Source organism: Ursus americanus, chromosome 34 (assembly GCF_024610735.1).
Source record: "Ursus americanus isolate L20-20 chromosome 34, mUrsAme1.1.p, whole genome shotgun sequence".
NCBI lineage: Eukaryota > Metazoa > Chordata > Mammalia > Carnivora > Ursidae > Ursus > Ursus americanus.
This window is the reverse complement of record NC_142160.1, coordinates 11,173,249-11,196,295: the sequence shown is the minus strand read 5'-3', so window position 1 is coordinate 11,196,295 and position 23,047 is coordinate 11,173,249. Positions and strand designations below refer to the sequence as shown.

At 48.6% G+C, this 23,047-nt stretch overlaps 1 protein-coding gene across 3 annotated transcripts in view; it reads left to right on the top strand.

The window, feature by feature from the left end:
- APBA1 (amyloid beta precursor protein binding family A member 1) overlaps window positions 1-23,047 on the top strand; it is a 202,024-nt gene that overhangs the window by 140,491 nt on the left and 38,486 nt on the right. For all 3 annotated transcript variants that reach the window (XM_087858824.1, XM_045772354.2, XM_087858823.1), the window contains exon 3: window positions 20,860-20,955. In XM_087858824.1, the coding sequence (XP_087714950.1) occupies window positions 20,860-20,955 (96 nt within the window). The remainder of the gene's footprint in view (window positions 1-20,859; window positions 20,956-23,047) is intronic.

Sequence of the window (23,047 nt, the reverse complement as noted above, 5' to 3'; positions counted from 1 at the left end):
ATGAGGTTTCTGTTTACTCTGCCCCGTGTCTGTGAGGAGGTGTGCTGTGGATCCCCAAGAAGGGCTCAGGAATTTGAGGCACCATGTAGCAGGAGTCTGACTACAAAAAAAAACTGTTTGAAAGTCTATCACCGGAGACCTAGGATTCCTTCTCCAGCCCGGGCCCTGGGTTACCACTCCCCGTTGGCCCCACAGATGGTGGAAGGTTGACTGTAAGGAAGGGGTGACTCAGAGAAACACTGGAACTGGGGACAAGAGCCACAGCTGAAAATGGGAATGAGGCACCTTATGGAACATGGGGCCTACTCAGCAGTGAGGCTCTGAGAATGCCATGGAATTCTTAGCTGTCAGGATTGGAACCCACCCGCCCCCTAGCCCTTGTGGGAGGTTGGAGGATTCTTCTCTGAGGACGCAGGCCCAAGAGCAGATACGTACAGACACTCATGTTTGGGGGCTTCCAAACCCAACACCTGGGGCCCCACCTGATCACTCTGCAGGGAAGTTTACTACCTCTCATGAAGCTTCCAGTGGGCTTTTTGGGGACCCACTGTTAAATATGAGTGGACACCCAAGGATCACCAGACTTCTGAAGAACATCTATAACATGAAAGACAAAGACACAGAAAAGCAAATGGGAAGAGGAACCTGAAGAAACAAAGGCAGTGCTCAGAGCAGGAGAAAACCGTAAAACAGTATCCTCAGAGAGAGGAAGATAAGGGAGCCATCAAATTAGAGTAGGATGCCATCTTAAAAAAAAAAGAAACAAAACAAAATACCTCCCACCCCCAATTTTTAACTAGAAAATGTGACAGCACAAACTTAAAATTTTAAATCTTTCAGTAGGAAGGAAAAGAGGGAATCTATAGTAAAGTAGAACAATGAAGGCAGAAGGATGAAAAAGAAGTAGGAACACAGATAAAATGGAGAAATTATGAAAGACTCTTTCCTAGAACCAAAAGACAGAATTACCTGGTGCAGAGATTCCCCTGGGTGCCTAGAACAATGAAGTAAAAAAGGCCCTCAGAAATTTCAGAACAGACAGGAGGAAGAGAGGAGCCTGCAGGCTTGCCAAGAGGTAGAAATGGGTTACAGATGATTAGGAATCCCAGTGCTGTTGGTCTTCTCAAAAGCAACAGTGGAGACTGGGAGGTCTGCACCAGTCTGGTTTCCAGTTCAGTGTGAAGGTGGAATAAAGATATTTTCAGATACGCAGGGTCCCAGAAAACTTACCTCCCATGCACCTGTTCTCAGGGGGCTACTAGAGGATTGCTCCCCCAAAATGGGAGCATAAATCGAGAAAGAAGATGAGAGCTCCGGGAAATGGGGGATCCCACATGGGAAGGAGACAGAGGGACTCTGAGGGCGGTGGGGAAGGAGATCCCAGGTGACACCGGTGTGGAGAGAAGGCATCAGCCAATCCAGCATGGAGCAGAGGCTGGAGGGCTTCCAGAAAGGTGGAAGTGAGAGATTTCCTCATATATTTGTACCAAGAGGAATCTTCGATTGTTTTAGCAGAGCTTGGCATAAATTATTGATCAGTACACAGAAAACAAAGCAAATAGAAAAACAGTGCAGTTATTGGCCTCGCTAAAATAGTTGTTCCATAGGCAGAAAATGCAATCATATAATGCATGTGTCTCAGCAGGGAAGAGCGTATGCAGTCTTCAGAATACAAACACTGAACAGAAAATATAATATTGGAAGAAAATATAATATTGGAAGGATAAAGGAAGGCATAGTGTAAAAGAGGTAAATCCAAGTCTTTCTTTAGGGTTTTAAAAATTTAAGAAAGAAAGAGAGCTTGAGGGGGAGGGGCAGAGGGAGAGAGAATCTCAAGCAGACCCCCGCTGAGCACGGAGCCCCACATGGGGCTCCATCTCACAACCCTGAGATCACAACCTGAGCTGAAACTGAGAGTTGGATACTTAACCAAGTGTACCACCCAGGCGCCCCTAAATCCTAGTCTTTTATAGACACCAAGAAATAATGGTTAAAATTGAAAAGCCAAGGTGAGGCAGTGTGAACACAGTTGGTGAATGTGGAAGTAAATACCAGAAGGAATGCGAAACATTTGGCAATGAGACCGTGGAGGGAAGAGGAGGAGAGAGACGGACTTCAGTTTTTGCCAAAAGCTTGGCTTTTCAAACTATATTTATGTGTTTCTTTGCCTTAAATAAAAATGTAAAAGATTGGAGGGTGCCTGGGCAGCTCAGTCGGTGAAGCGTCTGCCTTCGGCTCAGGTCATGATCCCAGGGTCCTGGGATCGAGTCCTGCATCCAGCTCCTTGCTTCTCCCTATGCCTCTGCCTGCTGCTCCCCGCTGCTTGTGCTGTCTTCTCTGATAAATACATAAATCTTTTTAAAAAATAACAATATAAAAGATTGGAATCACTCAGAGATCATTCACTCATTCTGAGTTTTCTTAAAAAGAGAGAAGCTAACACCTCTGCGTATTATGTGCACGATTTACAGAAGATGACTGTGTCGTATGGTAAGATATGTGTTGTAAGTTTTTCATTTTACTGCCATGCTGGGCTTGTGCATGTATTAAGCATACACACTTCTGTTCGGCTTACGTCACACACGGAAGAGTAAAGAAGGGAAAAGTAGGTCAAGGCGGAGGCTGTACGACTTGAGGTTGAAGAACCCTAATTGGTATGTGGATTTGCACCTGGACAATGAACAAGCAACCTGAAGAGTTTGGGAGCTGTGGGCTTGACAATGGGCTTGGGGTCTGGAAACCCCTGACCGTATGTGGGAAGGAGAGCAGCAGGAATTCTAACTCCCTCAGTGGGCAGGATGCTTGCTGCGGTCAGATGTGGATGGGCTGACTCCTCGGGTTTGTATACTTAGTGAGGTCAGTGGGGGGTTTTTAAAGATTTTATTTGGGGCGCCCGGGTGGCTCAGTCGGTGAAGCATCTGTCTTTGGCACAGGTTATGATGTCAGGGTCCTAGAATCGAGCTCCGGATCGGGCTCCCTGCTCAGTGGGGAGTCTGCTTCTCCCTCTCCCTCTGCTCCTCCCCACACCCCCGGCTCAGGCTCTGTTTCTCTCAAATAACTAAAAAATCTTTTTTAAAAAAAATTATTTATTTGAGTGGGGGAGGGGCGGACGGTGAGGGAGAGAGAGACGTTTAACCGACTGAGCCACCCAGGCGCCTCTAGTTTAACGATTTTTACCTTAAAAATGAAATGTGTTCAAGATGCCTTCCTTCACCAGACTATGTTCCGTGGCCCATCCTGCAACATAGGATCAGCAAGGAGCAAAATGTCCTGCCCCTGCCGATGGGGAATAAGGCTCTAAGTACGAGTACTTAGTCGTCAGTAACAAAAAAGGGAGTCTTTTTCCATGAACGGTGAGGACCTGATCTGACTGGGGTAATTTGTTTGAAGGATGTAATGATCTTACTGTTGTAACTTCCAGTTGACCTTGAAATCCCTTTTGGAGAGGAAATAATACATTTCAATAGTGAAAAAAACAAAGGGAGGTAATGTGTGCTTTCGCGCTCTCCCCCTGGATTCGAAGTATTCTCTCTGATTATTTAACTCACCTTTGGGGTTGATCCAGGAAGGCCCTGTTGACAGGTCTGAGCAGGTGTCTCCCCACTGACCTCGGACCACTGCTGTGCTGGAATCACCGAGGCACACTTGCCTGATGACCCGCACGGCAGCAGACAAAGCCTCCAGTTGGACCCTGTGCTCTGTGGATTGAAAGTAAGTGATGGGAGGATTGATTTTTTTTAACCCCCAGGCTCCAATCTTTTCTCTTCACCTGACCCCACTCCCAGGAGGACTCTTTCTCAGCTTCTTAATGGATTGTCTCACTCGTCAGTGCGTATGTGAAGCTGTGCTGAGAAATAGGGAAACGTACCCAGGAAGTTTTGAAAAGAATGGCTTAGCCAGGGAGAAATTGGTTATCACTTTCCAGATAGGAGCGCAGCACACAGGGCCGTGGTTTGTGTGTCTGACATGATGCTTAATAAATTGGGGCTCAGGAAACTTCCCAGGAGTCCTTAGAAGAATTGTCTGCTCCCCCAACTGTGCGCTCTCGATATTTTCTGATAAGCAGGCTGGGGCTGTATAGGGGAGGACGGGAAAGTGCAGGGAGAGGAGCAGATATATCATGGATAATTGAATTCTGTTGTAACCCAATTAAACTCTGGGCCCATGTAGTCCTGGGGAATTATGAGATGTGATTTATCTATAGACGTGATCATCTTCGAAATGAGACCTACTCCCATTACAAGGGTAACTAGCTACATGTTCTTAATACAGAATGGAGTCTCTCAACCCACTTTCTTTGGAACGCGGTTTTCACCGGCCGTGTTCTCGAGAATAGCCTTCGAGAGGATGTGGGAGGACAAGCACTCAACTGCCTGCTGTGCGTGCCTAGTTGATGAGTTGATCCGGCCTTGCCAGGGGGACACCAAAAACCAAGTAAGGCTGGTAACGGATTGAAGGAGATTCGGAGCTGGGCTTGACATTTAGGCCTCAGTTTCCCGGACAGAATAAGTGAATACATCTGGGTTATGTGACCCAGGAGCCTCAGCCTGCCAGTCATAGTCGTTGACAAATTTCACAGAGCTTTAGGGGACAAATCAGCTTGGACATCTGATTCCCTTTGTCTCCCCCCAGGAAGTAATGTCGTAGTGTAAATGCCAGGCCTGACTAGACAGACCCCACTGGACTGAGACCAGATGGCTCCTTTGGCATGTAAGGCTTCCCACCACCCCACCATCACCTGGGCTCACCTTACTCGTTGGCCTTGCGTTTACAAATTCCAGATCCACTTCTCTTTACCCAAACTTGGCCCCTGCGCCACACACCTTACCACACAGGCTCTCGCTTCTGTCCAGATCACAGTCCTATTCAGGAGAACCCAGGCCCCACTCTCTACACAGATGATTCCCAAGCTTCCAAGCTTCCCGATGAGAATCTCTGGAGGTTGGGTCTTGGCATCAGTATTTCTGAGGCCTGGTCAAAATTGGTAACCACCCACTCAAACTGTAGAGCACAGTTTAACACTTAATTCTTTACTGTCTTGTTCCCTCCTTGTCTTGCTGCATTAGCGTGTTGCGTCTCTCATTCACTGTCAGCCTCCTGGAGACACCGTGTCGTATCCTCTGGTATCAGAGCACATCACACACGGGCTCCCCAGGAAGCGTTCGTGTGCATAAATCTTTGCCCTGCGGTTACCTTGAGCTGGTCATCTGCTTTCTTCCTCCTCAGCACAGTGAGTTAGATTTATTCCCCAGAGTGACCGCGGAGAACATGGTTTCACAGACACGGAGTTCGCTACAAAAACGTGAATTAAGAGTCACAAGTATGGTACCTTCATTGCCTTTGTAGGTCAGAGCTCACGGGTTAAGCATTTAGGATTGACCGTCGGCAGACTGTGAGTTGGAGGGAGTTGGCTGTAGCACCCCTCCTTCACCTCCCCTGGGCTGGCCTTTCCCTTTGCTTTCCCGCAGCGCTCAGCCCTACGAGAGCCCTCGCAGCGCTGCCCACCCCCGTCCAGCATCCCCGGGACCCGAGGTCTCCACTCCCCCCCCCCCCCCCGCAGCAGCATGCCGTCCACCTTGTTTTCCAGGGCTGGCCGGACCGCTGATTAATGATGATGGCAACATGCACCACCCCCTCCAGATAGCATCTGCCCTCTATTGGCATCTCCATTCCAGAGACCGAACGGAGAAAGCATTTTGAGGCAGGAAGACATTTGAGCACTAACACTTCTTAGTCAGAAACCAGCCACTCTCTTGCCAAGAAGCAAATAAGGCCCAGATCCTGGGAAGTGGGGCCTCGATGTTAACACCTGCCCTGATCATGTGCACTTTTGTGCCCACTTTTTTTTTTTCTTTAATTTTGAGAAAGATGATGTAATGAGTGTGGAGAGGCCTCCTGGCTTCGCCTCCTCCCTGTCCTCTCTCCCTCTCCCCGCTGCCTTGAAATCAGCATCAGCCTTCATGGATTTTTTTTTATTTTTTGACTGTTGCTAAGAAACTATTGACCAAGGTCAGGTGCACATGCTAATTCATTAAGACTTGTTAGCGGCATCTTATCCTGTTGACCTTGTGGTTATATTGTCAAGCTGAACAAGGGCAAGCGAAAGAACTGGTCTGCTGCTCAAGGAGTCTGTGTTCGTGATGGGTTCCTCGTAAGGTGTATTTTGAACTGAGAGGTTTCCTCCTGCCGATCCTCACCTCCTCGGAGCTCTGACCAGCCATAGTTTTTCCAGGGTCTGGATAGCAAGGGATGGAGTTGAAACGGGATCTGAAGTCAAGTAGACAGACTAGGATGAATACACGTTCTGTGGGGGCCTGATTTCCCCCAAGCAGATCGGTCCCTGGCTGGAAGCAGTGTATGCTTAGCATGTGGGAGAGGGAGTGGTGATGGGGAGGGATGGGGAAACATTGTCCTGGAAGAGTTACCTCTATTCTGTCCCCATTTGTGGCCTGGAAAGGATTAGACTCGAAACCTCCTTATCTCAGAGTGTCGTCCTGGCCTGCTGTGGGAGAGTGTTCTTCCCAGTGTTGGCTGTCAGAACCAGCTTTGTTCTTTTATATGTTCGAGAAAAGGGGGCTGGCAGACCCTCCAGGTCCACATCCCAGAAACTTATCCAGAAGTAGAACCTTAGAACAAAGAATCTGCTGCCAGGAGAGCAAAAATGGACCCCAGCATGTTTCCCCAAGCAGACCTCAGAGACCAAGAGGAAACTTTCCTCTCAGAGAATGACGTCAGAGGAATAGACGTGTTCCCTTCCATCTGCCATGCAGAGTGCCATAAAAGGATTGGGTCGAGTTGTTACAGTTGTTCCCCTGCTAACAGTTTCAAGTTTAATTAAGCACCAGCTACATACAGGACATCGTCTGTGAATAAGAAATAGGGCCTGGCCGCAAAACTACACCATTCTTCATTTTGTTAGCGAACCAGAATGCGTGCGACCGCTGGCCCTGGTCACAAACTGAAAGTCCAGTTTCTCATCCCCTCGTTCCGTAAATATTTTCAAGTTCCTCCTACAGGTCAGGCACTGTACGAGACACCAGGGACATAGCAGCAACTGAAATATGCACTCTGCCTAAAATAGACACAGACCCGGCCCATGCAGAGTGTATGATCTACTCTGGACTCATCGTTCAGTGAGCCCTCAATCAGGCCTCCACGCCTCCTCCGCTCCTGAGGCTTTCCTCTGAAGGCCTACAGGGTGTCTTAGCCACCAAGTGCCGAATAACAAGTTGCCCCAAAGCAGCAGCATAGTGATTATCTCGCAGCGTCTGTGGTCAGGACTCTGGTGTGCCTTAGCTGGGCCTCTGCTGTGGTTTCTCTCAGACGCTGCAGTCAAGTGTCAGTGGCCTTCAGTAACCTCCAGGCTCTACTGGGGACAGACTTGTTCCCAAGGTCATTTGCTGGCTGGCAGGCTTCAGCTCCTCCAGGGCTGTGGGACTGAGGGCCCCAGTTCCCAGCTGACCACTGGCCAGAGCCATCTTGGTTCTCTGCCGCATGGGCTCTCTCCTACGGGGCAGCTTGCTTGATAAAGGAAACAAGAAGGCCACTGATCACACGGTGGATGTCGCAGCCTTTTGTAACACCGTCACTGAGGGACAGCCCATCACCTTTGCTGCATTTTACTGCTTAGGCTAAGTCACTAGTCCAGGCTCCCTACCCAGGGAGGGGATTACACAGGGTCTGAACACCGGGCTCCCGGGTCTCTCTGAGAAGTCTGCCTACACACTGTGTGTCTGTCGTGTGCCAGCAAAGAGGTAGGGGGCTTCAAGCCTGAGGACACAGCAACTGCTGGCGTGTCTGCCCCCAGCCGACCTTGTCAGCCATTCCCACCACCTCGGCCATATCTGTTTTGTCGTCTGGCTGAGAACAGGCAGATCTCCCATGCCGAAGGGACCAACAGAGCACGAAGCCGAAGTGGTGTGAAGGGGCTTGGGTGTGCGGCCAGCACACCGGCGAGGCAGGCAGCCATGTTGGAGGAAGCTGGGACTCAGGAAGGCCTGTGGAAAGGGGGCACAGGACGGATTGTCCTGAAGGAACAAGCGTGCCCACATAGATTCTTCACACACAGAGGACTGTAACTTTATTTTCAAGGGTCTGCCAGGGTCAAAAGAATTTTCTATAAAGCCCCCTTCACAAGTCAGGGCAGAGCTTTCAACCGGGGTCCTGATGCTCCCGCTGGACTTTGAGGGTGGGGGTGCACTGGACCGTGGGGCACATTGCCTTCCATCCCAGCAGCCTCATCTGGGCTCTGGATCCTCTCCAGTTGACCCAGAGCGTTGCACGGATTTATTATTTCTCTCTATGCCACGATGCAGAAAAGGCTGAGAGGCACAGAACTGAAAGGTCTCGTTGGGCTAAGAGACCATGCAGGAGAGAACAGCCCTTGAGGCTGGCTCTCATCCTGGTGCCCAGACTTCTCCCTCAGGTGTGGAGTGTGGATCGGATGCTTTAAGCGCCCATCTCAGCCCCCACCTTGCTCTGGATGGTTTTCCATTGCAGATGTCCTCCATTATTGATGAGGCATGGAGAAGGCAGTGGTGAATAATTAAGCATGTCTCAAGTGCTGATTGAACACCGAAGGGAAGGAAAGAATTCTGAATTCTGTGTGCCAACAGGACACTAGGTGTAGACGCTTTCTGTAACTTTCCACAGGGCCTAGGGGATTTCTCCGTAGTTTATCTGATTTTTAAGTCTCCTGTGTGATGGTGATTCTCCGGTTAATAACTGAACGTATTATAAGCTTTCCACAGCAGCAGGGAAGATTCTGATGGCTTCAGCCTCACCTCAGTGGTTCATGATTCCAAGCCAAAACCATCTCTAAGAGTGATAGTGGGGAAAATGGCTTCGTCCATGAGTTGGGAGAGTCCAGAGATAGGGAGTGTTCAATCTGGACTTGAGAATCAGCGCCCAGAGATTTTCTGTCTTCTGAGTGTTAATGGAAAGAAGAAAGTGAGAGCTGGCCAGTGCTGTAGATGAGGAAGGAATATCTCCTCCACCGCTCGCCATTTTGGAGGGGGCTTTCTTGAATGGGGATCCAGAGCTACACGAAGGGCATGACACTGACCCAGATGATCGGAGCTGCAGTCCGACTGCCAGCCAGAGTGGGCAGAAACATGAGGACAGGCAAGAGGGAGAGAGGAGGATGCCTGCTTCCCACCCTGGCCTGCAGAGTTGTCCACAGCACAGGGGACTGTCAACTCAGCCTGGGTGCAGTTTCAACTGTGAAGTGTTCAGGTCCTCTGCTTCTCTTTTCTCCACCTTTTGACCCTCTCACAACTCACTAACTAAACAGGTGGACTCAGAGCGAGACCTGTCAGCATGTGTGATAAAGGGTTTGGTGAGAAGGAAGGCTGAAGCCATCTCTTAGGCTGAGTCTCTTGGATGTTCTGTGCCTTTCGTCTTTCTTGCGCCCACGTCCTTCCCCACTGCTGTGGCTTGTTAAGAGGTAGATTGGCACTGGGGGATCTGCCTGTATCCTGTCTTCAGCCCTCAGAACCACCCTGCCCGTCTGTTTCCAGGGGCTCCCTCCAGTGCGGTTCCACCTGCCTTTGTCTTGACCTTCCTCTACTCTGCTGAGGGCTAGTGGTTATGGTTCAAGAGTTGAACCCGATTTGGGATTACCTGTTGGTTTAGGTCAAACCATGCTGGCCCTGGGGACAGCTCTCTTTTTTTTGTTTGCATGGCTCGCCTGCCATATCCTCCTCACTCAGAGCGCAGTGCAAGGATGTGGGAGCTACACAGCAAACCTATAGAGGTGACAGTCCACTTCCCCAGAGGCGCAGGCCCTGCATGGCCACCGTGTCCTCTAAACTCGCCAACATGGGCCCAGGTGCGTTCTGACGCAGGCTTGGAGACAGCCCCCTCTTCCCAGCCTCCACCCCTTCTCTGCACATGAGCTGGATGCTTTTTCACAGGTTCTATAAACGTAGCAGAGTTTAGAGTGTGTGAAAGTTTCTGGTTGCACCTCAGAATCGAGTTTATTTTCCCCAGAAATAGTAGGCGTCGCTGCCAGAAGGGGTAGGCTGGCCCCTTCTCACAAACATCAGGTGATGGGACTCAACCAGTGACGCACGACTGCCGAGGCCCTTCAGACACCAAGGGGTTAATGCGGATGCCTCGGACACCCCGGGAGGTGGTCCCATCTCCTGTTACAAGTTGCATTATTGACTTGGGGCATCTAACACCACTGGAAACAATCCACCAACCGGGACCTGGGGTCAGGAGTTAGCCTCCGCTCACAAGTGAAGGCACCGGAACTGGCCCTGCTCCCCAAGTAGCACCTGGAAAAATGGAGAATTTCTGGATGTACCAATTCGAGTGTCACGAAGAAGAGGTAGGTGGCTCCTCGGGCTTCACAGTGACGTTTGCCTCTTTGCTCCCGGGTTTCCTCTCCTGGGGCCGGGAGACTAAATCCTCTGTGTGTCCCTCCATGCTGGGAGTGTGGGGACAGAGCTGGAGAGACGAGGAGAGTGGGCATTACCAGGGTAGGAGGAAATGTAGTCGGGTTTGCTTGTTGCTTGGAAGTTCAAGATGACCTGTGGAGAGAGAAGCCCATCAGATCACGTAGAAGGATGCCAGGCTCTTCCCTTTCTTTCTAGATCAGCATCGTGTTGTAATTAACGAGTTACTTTGGGCACCATAGCTTCCAGTTCTGTTCTCTTGTTGTGTCTTTTGCCTCCACGATGCTGATGACAGTGAGTGAGCTTGGTGCCTTGCACATTAGGAACGGCTTTGCTGGATGCGTCCAGGGCCTGGCACGTAGTCCACGTTCTGTAAATGGCAGCTGGTATCGTTCTTAGTGGATAATGTGTCGTTACAGCAAGTGTTATGCTCTTCGCTGCATCGCTTAATGTAAACTAAAAGTGACTGTGGTTTTTCCTCTTGCAGAACTGTCTGGAGGTCTAGGAGAAGCAGGGCAGGACCCCGATGGGGAAGGAAGACACAGGCTCCCACATGTGTCCATCACATAGTGTCATGCATTTCAAACACATACAGTGAGGCCCTTTCAAAGGGTAACAGATAACCTATATTTCCAGGATCGGTTTCATCGGCTGGTGGGGGATTTCAGCTTACAATAGTGACTGGTTAGTGAGGCTAGTTAACTCGGCTTTTTTTTTTTTTTTTTTTTTTTTTTTTAGTGGTCTGAGATCCTGGCTTCAGAGGCTCAGGGCCCTTTTGACGGTAATAAAATGAATTTTTTGTGGACAGTGAGAGCACCTCTGTTTGAGGGAGGCTGCTGCAGTGCAAGGCTCTCTGAGGTCCAAGGTGGCCCAGGCGTTCCCGTTAGTGCAGCCATAACATGGGGACTCGGGGCTGGGAGCACCCGCATCCCCCGTGGGAAAACAGAGAGTGAAAATGGTTAGAATATTTTAACAGACAGTTATCTCAAAATGTTCCGTTGGTATTAATTGAATCCATTATAAATGTGTATATAAAACACTTCATTAGGCCCAGGCTATTATCATTTTAATGACATAATTATGCCCCTACAATGCCTGTGCTAACTTTCCTACTCCACCACATTAAGGAAACAGAAATGTGCATTGATGATATAGTTTGAATGGAGAGTGAATAATTACGGATTTCTTAACCAGTTTCAATTTTCAAAAGCACAAACATATCTTGGAGCAAGAAAAACCTAATCATATATTTGTTCCTTTTTTATAACTCTAGCATGGAATAAGGTTAATTTAAAACGACTTAAATCAGTAAGGAAGACAATGTACGTTTTGCATAGTAAAAAAAGCTCTTCAGGGATGCTGGAACTAGAGAAGCCCCACACAGGTCCCAAAACAGAAGTTTAGGCACCATAGCCCTCTGCGAGAGGTAACTGCACCTTTGAAATTCCATACAGAACCAGAATGTTCAGTCTGGTAAGGAATTGAATGAGCAACTGCTTGACTACGGTCTGTATGAAATGCTACCTTTGAGAACACTCTTTGTCACTGTGTCCACGTTACTGTTCTCATCACATGAGGAGGCATGATTTCCAAGTTATGTCGGACAAGGAAGGAGTCAGACCACGATCAAGAATCAGTGATCTGCGCTTGGGTACCGATATCTGTGTGAGCACGTAAGGGCAATGCTACACGGGTTCAGAACTGACTCTGTGTATAAACGTATTTTGTGTTTCTTTTCTTTGCTGGTGCAGAAGGACTGATGTCCATGCATCCTTCCGTATGCTCGACACATTTATTGAACTCCTGTTGTATATTTTATGGAGAAAATGTATTAAGCATTTGGAGAAGAAAAAGTTAATGAGTCACATATCGTGCCTTCATAGTGTTTATTAAAGTATTGTAGGGGCACCTGGGTGGTTCAGTCGGTTAAGCGTCTGCCTTTGGCTTAGGTCATGATCCCAGGGTCCTAGGACCGAGTCCCACATCAGGCTCCCTGCTCAGCGGGGAGCCTACTTATCCCTCTGCTCCTCCCCCCACCCATGCTCTCTCCCTCTCTCTCTCTCTCAATGAATACATATAATCTTTTTAAAAATGTATTGTTAAACTATCCTATAGTATTATACTGTAATAAAACCTAAGGGAGAAAGTGATGTACAGAAGAATGGCACCAATAAAACCCAAGCAGTTCTCAGAGGAGAGGGCTTCCGCTCACCCCAGAGAATAGGAGAGATTTCACAAAAGAAGTAACATTGGAAATGAGCCTTTGGAGACTCGTGGACATGTGTGCTTCAGACAAGAGCATGAACAAAGGCATTGCCCAAAAAACACTCAGATTCTATATGAGAAGCAGAAAACAGATCATTTTGGCTTGATGGTAGAAGAGAACAGGGAGGGGAAAATGGTAAAGAAATTAAGGTCAAACCTTGGAGTGCCTTAAATGCCAAGGTAAAGAGTCTAGGATTTTTTTTTCTTTCTTTCTTTCTTTCTTTCTTTTTTTTTTTTTAAGATTCTGTTTGTTTATTTAGAGAGAGCACGCATGAGCAGGAAAGGGGCAGAGGGAGAGGAGGAGAGAGAGAATCTCAAGCAGACTACAAGCTGGGCACAGAGCCTGATGTAGGGCTCAATCCCGTGACCCCAAGATCATGCCCTGAACTGAAATCAAGAGTTGGGCACTTAACCCACTGAGCTACCCAGGCATCCCTAGGATTTATTCTAAACACAAGCAGGAACCACTAATGTTTTTGAATTGAGGAGTAACTTGCTCAGAGATTGTTAAAATTGCATTTTAAAATGAGAGTCATTTCAGTACCAAAAAATAAAATAAAATACAATGACAGTCAATGTTTACTTAGTGAAAGGTGTCTGGTTATCTTAGTCAGCTTGGGCTGCTGCGTAAGAGAAGAAACCATAGACTGGGCTGCTTACACAATAGAAATTTACTTCTCACAGTTCTGGAACTTGGGAAGTCTGAGAGCGGGGTGCTAACACCACCAGCTTCTGGTGTAGACCCCACCCTCCTTGGTTTGCAGATGGTGGTCGTCTTGCCATGTTCTCACACGGTGGAGAGCAGAGAGAGGAAGCAGGCTCTCTTGTGTCTCTTCTCGTAAGGGCACTAATCACATCATGAGAGCTCTACCCTCCTGACCTAATTACCTCTCAAAGGCCCTGTCTCCTCATACTATCCCCCTGGAGGCTAGGGTTCCAATGTATGAATTTGAGGGAGACACGGGTCATAGTACTGGTGAAGAAGGTCCACAAGCACTCTATACTTGGGTCTCACGTAGTATGTTGGCTGCCTGGTGACTTTTTAAAAAAGCCAACGTTATCCTCAGGTTCTGAGTTGTTCCACATAGATAAAATTTCCAAATAATCCAGTCCCAGATAGATGTGGTAAAACTGTCATTCTTGAAGGATTATTTTCTCCTACCCTTTATTGAGGTGAAAATTTGTCCCTGAGTTTCCTTGGAGGAAAGGACCAACGTGTGCTGGGACTTGTCAAGGTTAGCTAGGGCCGGCCGGAGTCTTTAACCAAGGTCCTCACAGTAGAGTATCTTGGTGTGTCGTGGTTGTACATAGGCTGTGTTGTAAATTCACACTTGCATATGCACCTGATTCTCTTTCGTAACCCCCTGAGCAGAATAGCATCCCTCTCAGCCCTCATACTGCAAATTGCTGTCTGGAATGGGAGACGGCGGGCGTGCCAGAAATTGTACATGGTCATTGTATATACCCCGCAGCCGTAGCCAGGAATGAGCCACTCTTGCCAATATACCAGGAAAAGTCCTGGGGCTTATAAATTAATTTAGAGTCTTTGTAGTATGATTTTAGAGAGCCTTCTGTGTGCTTTTTAATTTTATCCCTGAGTAAAATTGTAATAAGGAAGGAAGCAAGAAGATGAGGAAAGCATCCCCATGAGTATGTGTCGTCCTTGTGAACACTCCCCCACGGGGTGAAATAATTGTTGGTGCTGTTGGAATCTTAAAAGACTCTCATCGAACGCTAGTGGAATGCTTTGTGCGGACACAGGCGCTGAGTGGACACCCTGAGTGTATTGTCACCGATTAATCCTCACGTCAGCCCGGGGAGGTGGGTCGTAACCGTTGTTCTCAATTCTCAGGAGGATCAGAGAAGATGAGTAACTGCCCAGAGTTCGAGCCGCGAGTGGGGGAGCAGAACTGAGACGCCGGTCCGCCAGATGCTGGGGCTGGAGCGCTCAAGCGTCTCACTGTCCTGAAACCTTTAGAGCTTTACTTGTTCGGCCACGTGCTAAAATTAGAACATCCCAGCCCTTTTCAAAGGAGCAATGGAACTTGTATTCCCTGAAATCACATTGTACTTTTAGAAATGGACCCTAGTATTGGAAAGCCAGATCATGCTGGATTTGAAGACCAGACCCTGTATCTTAGGAATGGACTGAGTTTTTATTTTCGCCAACCAACAGTCTTGGCTCCAGGGTCTCCCGAGTCCCCAGCACTGGGGTGGGAACGGCATCTGTGTTCGTTCCCCTGGAGGCCTCCCTGCCCAGCCTCCCTGCCCAGCCTCTGCAGGTCACCTCTCCTCCCTGCTGTTCCGAGGCTCCCGCTCATGCCTGTTAGGGCAGCTGTCATGTCCCACTGTAATCGTGCGGGCAGCGCGGTTCTAAGGAATCCTGCAGAAGTGTACCTTCTAAAATTAATCCACTTCAATGAGGATCAAAATTTCCAAGTATGCGGAGGAAGGAGGGAATTTGGTTAGAACCTTATCTTGCAAAACAGTATTAAAAATTATACACATAAGCTTAGTAGTTTTGACTAATATAACATGTAGGTTATAATTTCACCTACATGTGAATTCTGTTTTTTAAATATTTTATTTATTTACTTGAGAGAGACAGACCACAACAGGGGAGCAGCAGGCAGAGGGAGAAGCAGCCTCCCCGCTGAGCAGGGAGCTCCATGTGGGACTTGATCCCAGGACCCCGGGATCATGACCAGAGCCACCCAGGTGCCCTAGATGTGAATGCTTTTAAAAGAGAAAGGAAGTATTGATTTGAGGAGTTGTAACTTTTTTCAGAAAGTACCATCCAGTCATACACTAGAATAGCCCTCTTCTGTCACATTGTGACTTCGGCAGCATGACCAGAAGGGGTCCTTCCAACCAGAAAGAGGACAGTTAGAGCAAAAACATTTGAGGGCTGATGCAGTTTTCACAAGGGCCTCTCTTAATTGATTTGATATTCCAATCGCACTCTTTCGAATCACCTCTCGGATCATCATTCTTTCTGCTTTATCATCTGCTTAATTGAGAACTGGCGTAACGCCAACTCTTCAGTTACCCGTGGTGGGTGTGAGCAGTCCTTCAACTGTGCCTACTTCAACTTTCTAAAGTCCTGCTTTCTCTTTATTTTTGCAATCTTTGCACGTGTACTCTGCAGTGCATTTGCAGGTTTCTGGTTTTCTGTTTTGTTTTGCTTTGGGCCTTGCAACACCGGATGGTCCCAGCAGTCAGCAGAGCCCAGCTGACGGAGACGTGGGCTGGAAAGATGCCACGGCTGGAGGTGGAGGACTGTTAAAGTGGACGCCAACATCGTGAGTGGCCAGCTCGGAAGGGACTGCTTTTGTGTCATTGTGACTTCTGTTTTCAAGGACTCTGTGGCCACCACTTTCAGAGGGCCCTCTGTGCGTGTTTGTACGTCTGTCTCCCCTGCTAAGCTGAGGGCTCCTTGGGCGCAGGCAGAGGTCTGGGCCTCCTCAGATGCTGTCAGAATTTCCCTGGGAAATAAGTGAGTGCACAGTCCTGGTGGAGCTCACGTTTTTGTGTCTTTTGACTAAAATTTCTCCAGAAGTCCTTCAAGATCTCTGTATGTCTCTTCCGGTCACTGCTTTGCGCTCAGTCCTTAGGCCTTTCTGAAAAGAACACTGTCCATTTGGGATGAGCCAGCAGGCCCTTTGCCTTTAGTTCTTCAGGGTGTTCTCGTTACCATCCCATCAACTTTTCCAGGATGTAATCTTCTCTTCATGCAGATGGCAGGGGTGAAAGGATTGAGGGAAGAGCAGAAGGTGATAACTCATTCTCTCCATCCTTTCGATCTTTAGTTCAGCTGAGGAAATAGTCACTGAGTGCCCAGTTTGAGCTTCTGCACTGAGGACAACAGGCCAGTGACTCACCTGGAAAACCCCGCCCACTGGGCAGAGAGTAGATGCTGGCTGCTTGTCATTGAGTGGGTCTCCAGTGACTCGTCCTTGCCCTTCAGCTCATCTCCTGCTTTCCTGCAGAGCTCTGCTGCTCCAGCTCCCTACCTTTGTTTCCAGAACCTTCTTCCCTCTCCCCAGCCCATCCTGCTCCATGAATACTACAGTTTTCAGGATTCAGCAGAAGTATCACCTTCCCCATAAAGTGTTGCTGATACACCCCTCCCCTCCTGCCGAATTGCCCCATCCCAGCCCTGAATCCCACATATGGGTGAATATCCCTGCTACCTGCCACAGCCCCGCGTCCACATGCCTGTCTCCTCCCATCACCTGGAAGGACATGTAGGACAGGACCACATCTTTTTCCTCCTTGTTTCTTGGCCCGGTATTCAGAGCAGAGGTAGGCACGGAAATGTCTGTTGAAGGAATACATGAATAATAGTTATTTGCGCACTGCTTTTCTTCCCTGCAGGGATGGCCTGAAAGTTCCTTGAGCTGTTTGTGTCACCTCTACCACCCGCAGTACAGCGTTGGCCCCTAGGACAGGTTCGAGTGGAAATAAAATGAGTGATCGGCTTTCACTCTGGATGCTTTTGCATCCTGAGGCCATCTCCGCCCTAACAACGGAACTATCCATCTCCTGTCCTGGCGTTAAAGAACCCAAGTCTTTTGGCTGAGAGCTCTGCTCAGTGGAGCCCCAGAGCTCTGGCAATAAAATTTAGGCCGTAGTTGTGGAGACTCTGCTAGAGCACAGTCTACAGAGGACAAGCAGCTCGAGAAGACCTCCTGTAATTAACCAGGACAGGGAGCTACCGAGTTGTCTGTGGACATTATAGATGCCTCCTACTAGATGCTGTGTGTGGCACTTAGTGAATTTCCAAGCCCACATTTGCTTCCCATCCTTGGTCTCGTTGGTTTAAAATTGAATATCCAGCCACTGATCCAGCAGGCATGATGAGACTTCAGCCAGAGAAATACATGGTAATAACTTACTTTGTGTATCATATTTTAGTGGTTAAACTTTGCCTCTAGTACACTCTTCGAAAGTAGGAAGTGTTCTCTAATTTCTGGTTGTCTTTCCACTTTTGAGAGTATGGCGACGTGGAAGCTGGAGAAGGGGGCAAATAGCTTTTAAAGCAGACATTGGAGATGCGTCAATACTAATGCCTTTGTTTCAGGGCCATGGGGGCGGTGTCTGCTCCAAAGGTGTTTGTCCACCTTGACTTTGTCAGCAGTGGGGTGGGGAGAGCTAGGCTTCCACAGGTGCGGTCCTCTGTCCTGTGGAGACAGCTTTCAGCTTCAGAAGAGCTTTGCTGGAGCTCAGGTCAGATCTACACAGGCAAAGGCCCTTTTCTTCTAATTCAAAATGCAGATTTAACATTCCACACATAAGAGCATGAGAGTGCTATCAGAAAAGGGCTTACCGTTGACCACTAAACAATAATGAAAGAGATCCGTGGCTGATCTGCTCTCCGTGGGTTGGACATTGGAAAACATGATAAAGCTAGAAACGACCCTGAAATCATTTATTCAGCAAAGGTTTCCTGAGCACCTGCTGTTTATGAGACCCACGGCCAGGCACTTGGGTTCCAAAATGATTAAGGCAAGATCCCTGCCCAAGAGTTCAAGGGGGAGGGGAGCACACACCTAAACCGATAATCACGAAACCTGACACAAGCCATCAGTGGAGAAAAGTACCGTGAGCAGAGTCCAAGAAAGCTTCAGCCAATGCGTGCTTTCGAGTTCACACTGAAGGTGGGCAAGAATGTGGGAGAACTCTCTAGATGGAGGGCAGTAACAGCACATGCATGCAAGTGGAAGGAGAAGTGAATGAGCTCGTTCGCATGCAGAAGGCTAGAGCAGGGAGGATTGCGGGGATGTGGTCCCTGATGGAGGGCACTGTGGGTCCCTCCTCTCCGGGGCTGCCTGGCAGGCACCCGGCACTGGTCACTCAGCCTCACTGTGGAGTCTGCCCTGCCTCTTTGTTGTCACAGCCTGCTGTCTGGTAGCCTGCCTTCCCACATCGTCCCGAGAGGATCCGATGTTCACAGCGTTGCAGAGAAGCAGTTTTTAGAATTTAGATTCGCGACAGAAAATGGTTAGATAAGGAAATAGGAACGGTTGAGCACTTTTGAAGGTTTTTTTCTTTTCTTTTTTCTTCTTTTTTTTTTTTTTTAAAGATTTTATTTATTTATTCGACAGAGATAGAGACAGCCAGTGAGAGAGGGAACACAAGCAGGGGGAGTGGGAGGGGAAGAAGCAGGCTCATAGCGGAGGAGCCTGATGTGGGGCTCGATCCCATAACGCCGGGATCACACCCTGAGCCGAAGGCAGGCGCTTAACCGCTGTGCCACCCAGGCGCCCCAATTCTTCTTCTTTTTTTTTTTTAATGAAGGTGTTACACAGCCCTCAAACCGAGCAATTAAAGAAAAACCAGCTGTCCTTGCTTCCCAGAGACCAGACCCTTAAAATCCTTGCAACAGAGACATGACTTGGGGAAAAAATGGAGAGATGGAAACATCTAAGGAAGCTCTTCAAATCTGAAAAAGCGGGAAATTTAAAGGCACTAAACTCTCATGGACTTCACTACATTCGTTTTGAGTAGTCCAAACAGAGCTAACTCAGCCATACTCCTCAATGCTCTTGGGTGCCAAGTGAAACATTCTGTGTGTGGTTTTGGTTTTTGTTTTTTTAAAGGAACACAGGGCTGTTCTTTTGCATCCAGGGGCTGTGGGGCTCGGGGGTCCCTTATGTCTGCTCTTACCCTGCACTCATCCTCTTGGCTTTATGGTGGAAGGGCCGATTTCTGCATGTGAATGATTAAGAGGCTCGTTGGTCCTCACCTTCCTGCCCAGAATCAGATACAGGGGCTCACAGAAAACAAATCCAGGCCTGACAGGAATAGGTCAGGACCGTGCAGCGTCTCTGTGAATAAAACCATGTTTCTCCTCATCATCGTTCAGTTCATTTCATGCCCCCTGTGCTTTCCTGTAATTCAGACTTTCTGAAAAAAATTTATGTTTTTTATGATTTCACGTAATGCTCCGTGAGGCCCCACTGCATATGAACGTGCCCCCCTCCCCCACTCAGCACGACTGAGCTCCTGGAACATTCTGCCTTTCCCTGCGGAGGTACTCGGCTGAAGTCTGTCCCTCAGCCTTCCCACGGGGACCGGCTGCGAGAGATCAGAAACAGATCCAGCCGTTACAGGTGTTATTCTCCTTCCTTGGCCCAGGACGGAGCGCCCTCACATCGCCGCCCTTGCTCTGAGAACAGATGCTCATGCGGGTTCTGTTTTAGGCCTTCCGTCAGATTTCACCAACAAACGGCGAGGCCGTGCGTGCTTGCTCTCACAGGACCGTCGCTACAGAATCCTTAAGCAGCCCTGCGGCTCGCCTGCAGATGCCCTTCATCTTTCAGGATTTGGGGAGCATGCAGAAGTGTTTGGGGATCGGCTGGGGGGGTTTCCAGCGCCCGTCCCAGTCCCATCCTTGTGCCTGCTCGCTCACGTTGGCCGTTCATCCGGCGGGTATTTACGGAGCCCGTGCTGTGTCGGGCCCGGCCTGGGGCTTGCTGTTCCTTTAGCAAGGCCCGCCTGGGCCGCACCGGAGGCGGTACCACACCCGACGGGGACCACACGCCCCGCAACTGTTTCCAAACATAGCATTTAGTAAAGGACTTTCGAACTGTGTCAAGAGCAGCCAAGGTCATATTTTTTAGATGCTGACATTTCTCTGAATTTTCAATGGCCTATGGATTAAATCAGAAAAAAAAAATGCTGGAAATCTGGACTAGAGAAATACAAGTGGTGTGGTTTCTGGTCATCAGTCCCAGCAGCCTCTTTGAACGTACCTGTTCTCATTTTTACGTTTCCAATCAGGGAATCTCGGGCAGGTGATTTTACAAGACACTGAGTACGCAAAGCCTTTGTCGGTGAGAAGAATTTTAAAAACCACAGATCTTGGTGTCTCCCCATTAGCTTTATGCATTCAGGACCCTAAGTTCGATACTCAGCTTTTGCTGTGTTTAAACACTTGGCCTAAGGAGGAAAAGAATGGCTGAGCTTTCAAGGATTCCTTTGCAAACATGGCGGGAATTTAAAAGAAAGCTCGAAAAAGCCAGGCCTTTTATGGACTGTGGGTGTCTCCTCTTGCAAGGAAGTTTTCTCACCACAGAAGTGGTTGTTCGTTGTGTTGGGCCTTCTCCTCTCGACCCTGCCCCTTCCCACCGCCGCCGGGTGTTCGCGAGCCCTCAGATTCTCACTGTGTCCTTCCCTTGCTGTGTTCCAGTCTCCGTCTCCTGGCAGCTCCTCCCCGCTGGGCGCGGAATCTTCGAGCACACCCCTCCACCCCGGGGACCCCGCGGAGGCCTCCTCGAATAAAGAGGTAGGGAGCCGTTTTGTTTCTGAAGCCACCAGCCTGTGTTGTTTTGTTCCTCTTCTGGTGTGAGTTTTCTTCAGCTTCCCACACAAATCCCCCAAACTCCCCCCACCAGCACCACCAGGGGGAGAAATTCGAATGTCTCCTCTCGAGCACGGAGTTCGGTGACGGGAGCCGCGCCATCCAGTGTGATAGCCACTGGCCACCGGTGTCTACCTTGATTAATAAATAAAATGGAAATTCACCTCCTCGGGCACACCAGCCACCGTTCAGGGGCTCAGGGGCCACGTGTAATGGGTGGCTGTTGTATGGGACAGGGAAGATGATGGAGCATTTCCAGTCATTCCAGAAAGTTCTCGACCATGCTGGAAATGGAATATTAAGAACTCTGTGTAGCAACATCCTTCCTCATGGCGTGACGAGCCTCCGAAACGAGGTTGCAATGTGGTTTGGGAAGTGGGCTGGTTTCTTAAATACCCATTTATTTCAGGCCCAAGTGAAATACCTTTCATGACACCTGGGTGACCCCTTGTCCTGGTTCATGTGGGGTGGTTCCAGTTCACACCTGTTGTACAAGCAGTGTACCCAGGGAACACACCATTGTAAAGCTGGGCTGTCCCAGAGAATGTGCTGCGGGGATGAAAACGTTCTGCTTCTGCGCTGTCCTGTTTGGGGCTCACCAGCCACAGGTGCCTAGCAAGCTCTTGAAATGTGGCTGCTGGGACTGAGGAACTGAATTCTGCGTTTTATTCCATTTTAACTGAAGAGTCACATGTGGCTAAAGACAACTAGACAGTCCAGCCCTAAAGCGTCCCTGTTGGACAGTGAGTCATATGGTCACCCTACCAATGGAGGCCAGCCTGAGCCCCAGCAGAGAATATTTAATTGAGAAAATGTTGCCTGCTCCCGCTGAGGTTTCTGGGGCTGGGAAAGGACAGGTGCTCTTCCCACAGGGAACCCACTGCCTTTGCCTACACTGTTGTCTTTTTACCCCCAGCAAATGCCACCCCCAGCTAGTTATAAACCAGGGTCAGCAAGTATTGGTCTGCGCCAGAGTCTACATGTGGGTTCAACTCACTCTACATATAGATTTTGCCTAGTCAGTGGTGAGGGTGTGCACGAAAGAGGTGCACCACATAACGGATGATGGTCTCATTTTCCCTCCTTTCGTTAATAATATCGTGTTAAATGCAGCAGAAGAAAGCAATCTCCATATTACCCTGAGTGACAGATCACTTCTAAAGGGAGTCTTCATTAAAATACACCCTTAAACTATCATTGAATATACATCCGTTTGCCATTAACTATTCATGCAGGGAGAAGTATATTTTTTAATAATCTGTTTATATTAAACAAACATAAGGAGACCTTCTCGGAAATGACACCAACATTAGAATTCAAATTTGACATATACTTTGTCCTCCTCTGGTCTTGTCCTCAGACCCTAAGTCACAGGAACAGGACTAACAAGGTCACTGTTTCTGCTGACCCCAGATCCCTCAGCTTTGCCTTATACTTTATTCTTAGTACAGGGATCGGTGAGAACCAAAAGCTGGAAGAAAAGAATCAAGGCCACAGTGATAATAACAGCAATGAGAGTTTCCATTTCTTGAGTGTTGATGCGTTCAGGCATCGGTCCAAGCAAATCACAGGTAGTATCTCATTTAATCCTTAAAATAATTCTGTAAGGTAGGAATCGCGGTCCTCATTTCTTGCTGAGGAAGCAGAGAGGTTCAGGAACTTACCTGAGGTCCAGAGCCCACAGGTGGTCAGGCCAGGATTTGAAACCAGAGCTGCTGCCCTTGCGGTGAAAAGTGCCTGCAGGCCACATGCTGCACAGATGAGCCAGCTTGTAGGTCTTTCTTCCAGTTGTCAGACCTCCAGCCTCTGCACATGGTTCAGTGTGACCTCCTGGAAAATCCCAAAGATTCTGGCCTTTTACCTTCTTGAATGTGGCTTTCTTAATTCTTGAATGTTAAGGCTCAACTCATGTTCATCTCTGTCCACATGTGAGAAAACAGAGGGCTCATCAGACATCCAGATATTCAGCATTTGATTATTCATCAGATATAATAAGGCAAATTTGTTAGTTTCTCAG